The sequence below is a fragment of the Capsicum annuum genome, unplaced genomic scaffold (assembly GCF_002878395.1).
Source record: "Capsicum annuum cultivar UCD-10X-F1 unplaced genomic scaffold, UCD10Xv1.1 ctg3943, whole genome shotgun sequence".
In the NCBI taxonomy this organism is placed as follows: Eukaryota; Viridiplantae; Streptophyta; class Magnoliopsida; order Solanales; family Solanaceae; genus Capsicum; species Capsicum annuum.
Window position 1 is genome coordinate 234,712 of NW_025846648.1, and position 12,381 is coordinate 247,092.

The following is a 12,381-nucleotide window of genomic DNA, read 5'->3' on the forward strand; positions in this document are numbered from 1 at the left end:
ATAAATAATATAACCATTATGCTGATTTACTTGATTTAGCTATAACAACAAATATCACTCCAACTGCCGCTCCTCATCCTCCCGAGGAGCCATCATATTCTAAAAGGCCGGCACATAGTGGTTTTCCTGATCACTTTTATGATTTAAATTGCTGAAATAGTGTTGAGGCTTAAACTTACACAACAACTTATCGGGAGAGCTTAAGTATTATCTTCGAACGCTGCTAGAGGATCGTAGACGACGGATCAACGCGTTGAATTGGTGGAAGAATAATGAAACACAATATCTTGTGTTTTCTAGATTAGCTAGAGATATATTGAATGTTCCAATGTTCATCGTTGCATCGGAGAGCATTTTTAGTCAGGGACAACAATAGCTTGGAGACAACCGACATTCATTGGGAAGCAATGCTATGAATATTCTAGTTTGCCTTAGAGATTGGATTATAGTGGAACGAAGAAATCAAGGAATGGAGGTGGAGCCGAAAGACGAACAGAAACTTGAAGAAATTATGACTTCAAGGGAGAACTCAGCAGAATCAAGTCCAATGCATGGTTTTGCCCCCATTGATTTTGACTATCCTATGCCTGTTCCCGTTAACGTTAACATAGATGAGTTGGAAAAAATGATGAAAAATTTGTAGATTTTTCATTCATGTACATGATAAATTTTGAATCATTTTGCAATCAATAAAATATAACATTCATTCACTCCTTACTTTGTAATTTTTTCCATTTAATGATTTATATTGAATTTCTAGTTTAAATTAAATACTTAGTTTTAATATATTACTAATTTACTATCAAATTTTACACTAAGTAATAGACAATTAAACATAACAAACATAATGAAAAAATAAATTTCTTTTAAGTTCAAAACCTCAAGAATTATTAATTTATTATATTAAGTAGGATATTATTTAAAGTAATACATATATTGAATGGTACGTATATATGTGTATATATAGAGTATAGACTCTAAAGTAGTATATATTTAAGGTATACATGTGTATATATTTTATAAATTAGTTTATATATTGTAGTATATATCTTGAAGTACATGTTTTATTTAAAGTAGTACATATATTGAATGGTACGTATATATGTGTATATATACAATATAGACTCTAAAGTAGTATATATTTAAGGTATACATGTGTATATGTTTTATAAATTAGTATATAACTATATATATAGTGTGTATATATATTATAGTATATATAAATTAGTATATATCTTGTAGTATATACTTTATTTAAAGTAGTACATATACTGAATGGTACGTATATATGTGTATATATTTTCTATAGACTCTAAAAGAGTATATATTTAATGTATACATGTGTCTATGTTTATAAATTAGTATATAACTATATATAGTGTGTGTGTATATATTGTAGTATATATAAATTAGTATATATTTAGTAGTATATGTTTTATTTAAAGTAGTACATATTTTGAATGGTATGTATATATGTGTATATATTTTCTATAGACTCTAAAAGAATATATATTTAACGTATACATGTGTATATGTTTTATAAATTAGTATATAACTATATATATAGTGTGAGTATATATTGTTTTATATATAAATTAGTATATGTCTTTTAGTATATGTTTTATTTAAAGTAGTACATATATTGAATGGTACGTATATATGTGTATATATAGAATAGACTCTAAAGTAGTATTTATTTAAGGTATACATGTGTATATGTTTTATAAATTAGTATACAACTATATAGTGTGTGTGTGTGTGTTTATTGTAGTATATATAAATTAGTATATATCTTGTAGTATATGTTTTATTTAAAGTAGTACATCTATTGAATGGTACATATATATGTGTATATATAGAATATAGACTCTAAAGTAGTATATATTTAAGGTATACATGTGTATTAAAAAAAGGACAGCCCGGTGCACTAAAGCTACCACTATGCGCGGTATCCGAGGAAGGGCCCTACCACATGGGTGTATTGTACGCAACCTTACCTTTTATTTCTGCCAGAGGTTGTTTCCAAGGTATACATGTGTATATGTTTTGTAAATAGGTATATAACTATATATATATATATATATATATATATATATATATTGTGTGTGTATATATTGTAGTATATATAAATTAGTACATATCTTGTAGTATATGTTTTATTTAAAGTAGTACATATATTGAATGGTACGTATATATGTGTATGTATAGAATATAGACTCTAAAGTAGTATATATTTAACGTATACATGTGTATATGTTTTATAAATTAGTATATATATTGTAGTATATGTTTTATTTAAAATAGTATATATATTGAATGGTACGTATATTTGTGTACATATTTTCTATAGATTCTAAAGGTAGTATATATTTAAGGTATACATGTGTATATGTTTTATAAATTAGTATATATATTGCAGTATATATCTTGTAGTATATGTTTTATTTAAAGTAGTATATACATTTAACTAAGGTATAGTCGTATACATGATTAGATGTGTAATTGTGTATATGTGTATATTTTTTAAATTCTAATGTAGTACATACTATATATATAGTGTATATATATTGTGTGTATATTGTTTAACGTATTTAAAATGTATATAGGTGGGTGTATATAGTGTATATTGGAGAAAAAATATTTATTTATTTATTTACAGTTTTGACCAGTTTTGACCAAATTTTTTATCGGGTTTGACCGGGTTTACACTGGTTGGACCAAGTTAGGTCTATTGGGCCGGTCCCGGGTTGTTTCTAAAAATATTACTGTTGGGCCTGGAACCGGACCGACCCGTTAAACCTGGCCTGAATCCGGACCAACCGACAACCCGATTAAAAGTGACAGGCAGGTTCCGGGTTAACTCGGCCTGACCCAGTTAACAGGCTTACTTCGAGGAATGGATCTGTTCTTATAACAACCGAAATTTTCATTCTCGGGAATGGAATATATATAATCGTGTCTTAAGTCTATCAAGTTATGATAGCTTAGCTTAGAACCTATTTCAAGAATTGGTACTTCAGAATTAAATTGAGGCATATATATGAAATACTGCTATCATATTCACTTCAGGGAATGAACCATATTCAATGAAATAGGTTTCATCATTTTTTACCAAATACATATTATTTTGCCTTGTCAATCATTATATCATCAATATGGTGCCTTAAGATTCAAAGTCAATGTCTTATTCATATAAACGTGTCTTATGTTATAAATCGATGGAACTTGAACTCAATATCTTATCATAGTGTACGTGGACTCTAATTCAGTATCTTATCATTTTGTGCAATGATACTTGTTTATGAAAATTGTCACTATTGGTGGCCATATATTGTTTGCTAATAATTCTCTAGGAGTTTAAGTATATCTACCATATGCACGGTGAGATATTCAATTTATAAGATTGCTGAGAATAATATCTATAAATATAATAATATATAAACAGTAATCTAATAGCACTAGCAATATGCAAGACTTTCGCAATAAAACAATTACCTTTTTTGCAGTACTCAAATAGTAGGATCATGTAGAGACCCAAAGTACAATGAAATATGTTAACTGATAAAGGTCGTTCTTGCTAAACTTTGTAAGGCACTGCACTATAATTTATAAATATCTCTTCGGTGATAGATTCCTTTAAGAAAATTACTAAAATAAAGCAATAATATTAAAGTCTCTTATATGTAGTAACATATAAATTATAAAGGGTATGGCTATCAAATTGTGATAACCGCATAGTTCTTGCGTTCTTGGCTTCTCTATCTCCACCTTTTTCAAATTGAAATAATTTTAGAGACTTATGTTGATAATGTGTTATGAACTAAGAGAATGAGCTATGAACTAATAAAGAAAGACAAGAATAATATGGGAGAGAAGGGAGAGGCTTGTTGATCCTCTCGAGAGATTGTATTAAGAGATTAGTGATTAATTACAATGAAAAAAAACTCTTTTATTTATAGGAAAAAAATGACTTGATCCTAAAGTTAAGAGTTCTTAATTTTTTTCCTAATAAACATACATGTAGATATTCACTAGAAATCAAATATATTTATAACAAAAATCTAATTATTTGGCCATTCAGTTGGTATTTGTTTGGCTGAATGACCATCTAGTGTCTTTCCCCATTTTTCGCAAGAGTTTAAGGGGTTTAGTTTAGAAATGACCCTAAAATGAAGTGATCTTAATATTTTATTTGGTATATAAAAAATATTTACAAAATTCATCTACAAAAGGGGGTTTTAAGTTTTTGGCCCTGATTAATAAATTTTTCTCATAAGGTAAATATTCTAACTCTTTTTCATAAGATAGACGTTGACATTTTAAGATAATGACTCTGCAGAATTGATAAAAAGATTTAATTTATGGATAAAATTTAGAACTTAGATATATTGCCCATAAAACAGATATTTTAACTTTCGCCCATAAGGCAAATATCCATGATATTTTAAGATAGTGAACATGTTCAATTGACTACAAGTTCTGTCTTACGAGCAAATGATAAAACTTATGTAGCGGGGATAAAAATTTAAGACCACATATTTTAGGAGATAAAAATTCAAAGGTAAATAACATAAATCACATTAGTTTGCTCCTTAATTACCCTCTCTCTCAGTTTTTCTAATAATTTTTTCTCTCAAATTTTAGTTATTTATATACATGACTGAACGTTGATATACATAAGTATCTTATGTATCAGAACTAACTTCCTTAACAATATTTAAGGAAAAAAAAACATATCTTCCTTTATTGTAGCCCCCAATTAATGCCCTTAAATTAAGTAACAATTTTTCAATTACAAAATTTGAAACAACAAATCAATTAGCACGATCAAACATCTCCCTTCCGATCAACAAAGCTCTATTTTTTGAATCTCTTCTTTTCAAAAATTTTGAAGATTTGTTTTTTGTCATATATCAGTACGATGAACATTGCAATTCTCTTTATTCAGTATTTGATCCCTTGTAATCACAAAAATTACATACTAATATTAGTTAAATCTAAAATCAAACTTAATTATTGAAGGTGCAAAATGATGAAAATTGTTTATAAATAAGTCAGATATACATAATTATACATATCTATTGTATGTATCTAATTTGCATTAACTTGAGTAATTTCATTCTTATACATAACACAATTATGTATCAGAAACGACATATCATCATGTATATGTAAGAAAAAATGTATCCCTATACATGAGTATACTATGTATTAAATTTAACATAATATCATTTATACCAATCCTATATATATATCATAGTTATGTATCATAAGTGAAATAAAATCAAACCTACAGGGAACCCCAACTAAAATACACAACTATAACTGAAGTTATTGCAAATATGATATATACAATAGTTATGTATATGGGTTGGAATAAAACCTAATACAACTAACAGTGTCATACATATACATAATTCGTTATGCATTAGAGTTCAAAAAAACAGACGAACTTCACTATATAATTCATCCACATACATAATATATGGGCTGAAATAACAACGTATCTTGAACGATTACCCTCAATCTTACATAGCCACGATATGTATTAAGGTTAAAGTAACAACAACTGATACTTTTGTTATGCATAGGAATATGAAAATTGAAAAAAAAAAAACAGATTCAGACACAAAGCACTGTACATTGAGGAGACGGAATCATGATGTATCTTTTTTTTTCTTCCATGAAAATTCACCGATGACCTTTTTGAGCTTCTACCAAAAAATGTCGAAAAGGGGTGGAAAGACCATCGGGGGTCCATCAATTGGTGATTTTTTTGTGAAAGGAATGAAAAAAGAGGGGTTGAGGCAGCAGTTGAGAGATGAAAGGGAACAGAGGAAGTGTCGGCGGCTTGGTTCGCCGGTAGAGGTTGACGAATGTGGTTTTGGTTGTGATGGATGCGACTGGTAAATGGAGTTGTGGCATTGGTGGTTCACTAGCAAAGGTCCACGGGTAAAAGGGTGTATTGATATCGAGCAATTTGAGAAGAACACATTTGTAAATTTAAAATTTGCGAACTTTTTTATTTAGATTTCTTGATTTTAGGCACTTTTTGTGGAACATTAAGTGTAAGAAAAGTATAGGTGAGATATGTACATGAAGTTTGAAGAGAAATAGTGTCAAAAAGGAATTATTGTAATTACTTTTGCTAGTTGAAATTTTATGTAATAATAGAAATTTAAGTTGCAAATTTAAGTAATTTTTCCAAAATTCAATGCCAAACATTTGATTGATAAAAAATTGTATAAATAACATAAATGTCAATTCTTTTGTAAGTAATTACACTCTTTTCCATTTTTTTAATTACTTTACTCTCTCTCCCTATTAATATACATAATATAGCCGATATATACATATAGCATTCTGTGTATATGTTGAAATTTTTATAATATGTTTAGAAAATTAAAATTTTTTGTAATATTAAAAATACAAATTGTGTATTTGCGTAATTTTTAGTAAAAATTTTGATATCCGACGCTAGGCGTAATTTCGTGGAAGTGAGACATAAAAATCAGCCCATCTGAAAGAGCCAGTCATATCTAAGCCCAATAACAACATATCACGAAGAAATCGTTGACGATCAGTCAAATCACGTGTTTGTCTTGTTTCTTGTCACAGCGTCTCGTTGGAATTTCTCGTTTGCTCCGCTGTTAGCTCCATCCGGTGGAATCTCTGATTATTTATCCTCTGTGATCACCCCCGTAAGCTCGTCTTCTCTCTTTCGCATTCTATCTTCCTTCTACGAGAATTGAAATCCTTGCCCATTATAAATTTGCAGTTGAAATTGCATTTAGACCAAAATAGTGGCATACTTTTGTCATTTCCTAGTTTTGAAAATGTTGAACTGCTTTGATTATGAAATTTCTACAAATTTTATTTCTTCTCCAGTAGAAAAAAAAAAATTAGACTTAGCATGGACTCACAGTCGACCACAACATGTTCCGCAAAGTGGGTCTGGGGAGGTTAGCCCTACCTGAGATAGAGAAACCGTTTTCGATAGACCTCGGTTCAAGAAAAATCAGTCCAAAGCAATCCGGAAAAAGAAGTAACGGAAGTGAAAGCATAACAAAGCATTCTGAATAGTTACTATAGCATAACAATATGATAATAAGAGTACAAGAAACTATAGGAGTAATAATATGAGCTTTGATAGCATTTATATGTTTTGAATTTCTGCTGTTTTGATGAGCCACAATAATAAGCTCCTTTTTTTTTTTATGTTAGATGGTACAGATGAGACTCAATGAATCTCTGATAATGTGTTCTATGCTGTTGAAACTTATATCAATACCAAGTGCATAATGCTTAGCTAAAAACGGCAGTCCCTAGCTAACTGAATGGCGAGTATTACACGAAAGAATTTACAAGTGAATGCTGGAGAGAAATTAGAATTCAATAGTTTTATCCAAATATCCCTAATCGTTAAGGTTTGTCGAGGAAGGTCTTTTTTTTTTAAAAGATTTTTGAGGCACTTATGGCTGTTTGGTTTTGGGAATAGGAAGCGGTTCATGTAGTTAAGCGCAAATATTGTATTGTGAATTATAGTAATTCTACAGAGAGAAAAGAATATGGGAAGGAGTTTAGGTAGAGAGATTCAAAACAGAAAGGGAAGGGCTTTTGACTGATCATCTCTTCAAAGAGGGAGGGGAGAACTGGAGCATAGATGGTTGTGTACAGAAAGCAGCGGGTGCAGGCACATAACTCGAGTTAAATTCATTTGGAAATAATATATTCTTGCTAAGAAAATGTGGAAAATCCACTGTTTTCATAATTTTTGGTCACTAGTGCTTTATGTGGAAGTATTCTTAAAAATGAGAAGCCTTTGTCAATATGGCTTTTGGACATGAATGAGTGAACTATTGTCTTTTTTTCCTCAGGAGTGAAGGGAAATTTTGCGGTTGACTCTCCTGGTTAATATAATATAGTGCAGATGGCTATTGACAGATAAGGCTGAATATTATCAGTTCGGTGCAAACCTGGCTCTTTAGCAGTGCCTTTACAAATTTCTGCAGTGGTGTGTGTAAACTTCAGTAATAGTAATGTTCCCTTCCATTTTAGCATGACAAAGGGTGAAAACCGAACAAATATTGCATGAACATAGAGGTGAGTCATTGGATTCTAGACATAGCTCCCATTGTATACATTATATTCTGTCCCTTACAATGCGTAACTCTGGGTCACCCCATTTTTATCCTTGTAATGCCTCGAGTTAGAGACAACAGTGGTTGTGATAACTCACTAGTTAATAAAACAGTTGTTAAACCATGTCTGCTACCAAGTCAATAACATTTCCACTTTGCGTAGTTTGCCTCCCAATGTGTAGAGTCGCTGAATCTCAGAATCCATAAGGGGCTGTATAGGGGCCTGGCAGAGCACAATCTGGGTATTTTATGTGAACGTTGTGGAAGAAGCAAAGAAAATCTGACTTTTTTTTTAATTCTCTTGGATAATTCCTAGTGTGTTATGTTCAGTTATTTCTCTTGGACTCTTTTAATTCCATTTTCTATGGATAGTTATGATTTTAAAATATCATATACTTACCAACATGTTAAAAGGCAGCGGGCTCTCATTGGGGCAGTAATATCTAAAATCGCACCAAGGCTTTAAAAAGCTTTTGTCCTTTTGGTCTCTCATTTGTCCCTTCTTGTTTGTATCCCTCTACTGAGTGCTCCTTTTGTATCGCATTATTTTGTTACCTAAGGAAAATAAATGTTAATTTGAGCTAATGTCTTATTATAGAAACTTATAAATTACACAAAATGTTTAACTGTGTGAGAGATATGGAGTAAAGAAGAAAACGACACTATCAATGTTATGAGCTAAATATGTGCTGTACTAAACCGTTACATCTTCAGAAAATATATCATTGCTGTAATTGATTTCTCCAAGAGAAGTATAGTTTTCTATTAAAAATTGTTCCATTTATAGGAGTGTTACCCTAATGATGAATGTTTTTTTCTCCTAAAATATCTTTAAGATATTAAAATAATATTTGATAATCCGAAATTGAAGTTCATAGGGCTTTTGCTTCTTCTCGTAGGGGTAGTTTGGTGTGAGGTATAAGTCCCGGAATAAAATGAATGACTATTTTATCCCATGTTTGGTGTGAGGTATTAGTTAGTACAGAGATTATTTATCCCACCATTTACACCATAGTGACGGGATAAGTTATCCCATATACATGTTAGGATAACTAATCCCGGGGTAACTTTTTTCCAACCAAACGACCCCATAGAGTTTATGCCCCACAAACAGAGATAAAATGCGTCCTGTTCTATCTTCACATTTTAGGAAGGGAGGGAGGGGGTGAATTGAATTTGAAGTATGTTGTGATGTGGTTATTCTGATAACAATAGATGCTGAGAACTACAAAAAAAGAAACTATAAACTCATGCAAATGTTCATGTCATAGCTACTAAGATAACATATATTGACATCTAAATGCAAACCAAAAGCCTCATGCATTTACACATTTGAGCTACAAAACACACTTCTGCTGGCCTATACTTCTATAATCCCATCGACAATCCTGTTAGATTTATGAAAATAGTTGCTTTAATGTCAAAAGTCCAAGATACTGTTGCATATTCTATAACTCGAAATACTTAGAGAATATAGCGTTCTTTGTTTCTTCTTGTCTGTACCATCTCATTCCTTTTCCTTTCCAGCCATTGCATCCTTAGATTTCCTCCCTTTTCAGAAGTTAAATCCTTTGATAAGTCCATTACCCTCCTCAATTTTTACCAGTTGATCTTCATATGGGAGTTCATTAGTTCTTCCCACTAGTTCTTGTGCCTTCAAGGATGCTCCTTCCCAATCAATACTATAAGTGACTATTAACATTGAGATTACACATGCCACTTGAGCTGCTAGAAGCCCATAACAAAGACCCAAAAATCCTAGTTTCCAAACGAAGGCCAAAATGATGGCCACTGGTGTTCCCATCAAATAGAACGAGTAGAAGTTAATACCTGCACCAACACCGGGCCTAGCACTTCCCCGAAGCACCCCACAACATGTTGTTTGTGGACAATTAGCTAGTTCACAAAGTCCAATAATGGGGAGAACGGTCGCTGTTAGCTCCAGTACTTCTCTATCTTTTGTAAAGACTGTTCCCCATGCTTCTCTCCCTAAGGTGGTGAGTAAGAATCCAAATGTTGAAGTCAAAAAAGCCAGCCCTATGGCTATCCCTGTCGCCAAGCGAGCCTTAGCTGGCCGTCCCGCTCCAAGTTCGTTCCCTACCCTGCTTGATACTGAAGCACTTAAGGCTGAAGGCAATGTGTACATGAGAGATGTGGTTTGTATTACAATAGCAGATGCGGCAAGTGGAACTTCAGGCCTGTCAAGGTAGCCGGCTAGAACTGTCATGAACTCATACCACCACCACTCTAAGCAAACTGCTAAACAACTAGGTATAGCAAGTTGAAGAAGTATTATCCATTGCTCTCCCACAGAAATGGAAGGAAGAAGTTTTATATTTTCTGGTAGGGGCTTTGACAGAGATCCATGTTGGTCATAAGTAAAGAAGATATAGCCTAAAAGGAAGAATAAGGTGACAAAGTCAGAGACAAAGGTTGAAATTGCAATTCCTTGAATCCCGAGACGGAGAGTAAAAGTCAGGTAAACTGTGATAGGGAAATGCAACACTGTTGCAAGTGAAGTACACCATAATAGAGGCCATGTTGTCCCTTTACACCGTAGGTAGATGCGTAAAGGGTGAAGAAAGCTGTTAGCAATAAGATCTGGGACAGCAAATCTGCAAAATACACTTGCGACATGTATTATTTGTGAGTCTTGGTGTAGCTTTAGCATGAGAGACTCAAAATTAAACCATAAAAACGCAATAGGTATAGATGCAGTTAATAACATAAAGATTGTCCTTTGAAGGGCAAGAGACACTATAGTTAAGTTTCTTGATCCAAAAGCCTGACTAGAAAGTGGTTCCATCCCCAAGGCTAGGCCAGACAATACAGAGTAACCAGTTATATTGGTGAAGCCAATGGCCAGTGCACCCCCTGCCAGTTCCAAGCTTCCCAGCCTTCCCATGCACACAACTAAAATCATGTTTTTTAAGTAGGTCGCCAAGCCCATAGCAAGTATAGGAAAACCTCTGTCCATTATTTTCTTCAATTCCTCCGTGACCTAGAAATTATGGTTTAAAAAGAATGTGCTGGTCAGGGTGATTCATACACATTTTCTTGTGATTTCAAATATTTTAAAAGGATTCTGCAGTTTATACCTCTGGTAAAGTCGGGTGTGTTTTGGTCTGCTCTGCTGCCATCTTCTTTAAGCTTCGTCCTCTTTCCTCTTGTTTGCTTGTTTTGAAGTGTTATACAGAGAGCTTAACTCTGTATAAATCCTCTTTGTGCATGCACTTCTGTATCCATGCGCAAATACCACCCACTCACGTGCACTTATGTAAGATGTAGAGAGAGGGAGCAATATATAGAGAGAGGAAGAGAGGGAAGGAGATACTGAGAGACACTAGCTTGAGTGTCCAGGAGCAAGGATATTTATAGGGGCTGCAGGTGCTGGTGGATTTCTGAGTTACTGGTTGTTGAAAGTTTAGACCTGGAGTTGAGCTATGTAATGAAGCACGGTGAATATTATTTACATCGAGTAATAAGGTGCACTCTCCTGGTCCAACTGTCGTGGTTACAGTTTGTCCTTTTCCCAAGTATGTTAGAACATATCGACTTCACAGCAAACGTAGTAACATATCCACTTCTCCTTCTTAAAGAACTATGCTCGAATGTTATGTTACTGATATATTCCGGCCTGAAAATGTTTTAGTATTGAGCTGTAAATATTGTACACGTATATTTTGTTAATTAGAGGTTCTTTCTTGTTATCCTTTTACCTTTGGGTTTTATGTATTTCTACTTTCGCATTGTACGTTGAACTACTCAAGGGGCTCAAACTGTAGCTTGGGTTGGGGCCTTTCGTCATATGCATTCAAGGTCTGTATTTTCATCATTACTTTGGGAGGATGCCACTAAGGAGACATTTAAATTGACTTCTCTAAACCACTTAGGATCAATCTGAGTCAAATGATGGGAATTTTCTATTTATAATGCATAGAAATGATTACTTTTCTATTTGTATAGGATGTCTTATTTAAAGCAAATCTGAAGTTAACGGGGTATACTCACCGTATTCTGATTTTCTTATTGTGAGCTGCAACCTTGAGTTCATTGGAGTACAAAGTGGCCTAACTATTATTGTTCCTTTTGATAATTAGAATTAGGTAATGCCTTTTCTCATGCTAATGATGGCATCTAAAACTATGTTAGTGGTGGTGGTCCCATGTTTGAGCCCTTCTCACATGCTAGTTGGTGTTTTTAGGATAAGCAAAAACCTTCCAGTGATGTTTACATCTAT

At 32.8% G+C, this 12,381-nt stretch overlaps 1 protein-coding gene and 1 long non-coding RNA gene across 2 annotated transcripts; one reads left to right on the forward strand and one right to left on the reverse strand.

The window, feature by feature from the left end:
- Positions 1-6,511: 6,511 nt before the first annotated feature.
- On the forward strand, positions 6,512-8,628 carry LOC124891653. The gene is made up of 2 exons (XR_007049780.1): positions 6,512-6,701; positions 7,878-8,628. It is a non-coding gene; the product is annotated as an uncharacterized LOC124891653 (long non-coding RNA).
- Positions 8,629-9,323: 695 nt separating this feature from the next.
- Positions 9,324-11,736, reverse strand: LOC107879785 (protein DETOXIFICATION 55). The gene is made up of 2 exons (XM_016726738.2): positions 11,240-11,736; positions 9,324-11,142 (listed from the first exon to the last, which is right to left on the reverse strand). The coding sequence occupies exons 1-2, from the start codon at positions 11,279-11,281 to the stop codon at positions 9,697-9,699; spliced, it is 1,488 nt and encodes a 495-aa protein (XP_016582224.1). The 5' UTR covers positions 11,282-11,736; the 3' UTR covers positions 9,324-9,696.
- Positions 11,737-12,381: the final 645 nt, after the last annotated feature.

Bases quoted from the DNA above. Each gene is read 5' to 3' on its own strand.
- LOC107879785 (XM_016726738.2), bottom strand. From the start codon at position 11,281: ATGGCAGCAGAGCAGACCAAAACACACCCGACTTTACCAGAG. The intron at 11,143-11,239 runs GTATAAACTGCA...CATAATTTCTAG, and splicing joins CACACCCGACTTTACCAGAG to GTCACGGAGGAATTGAAGAA.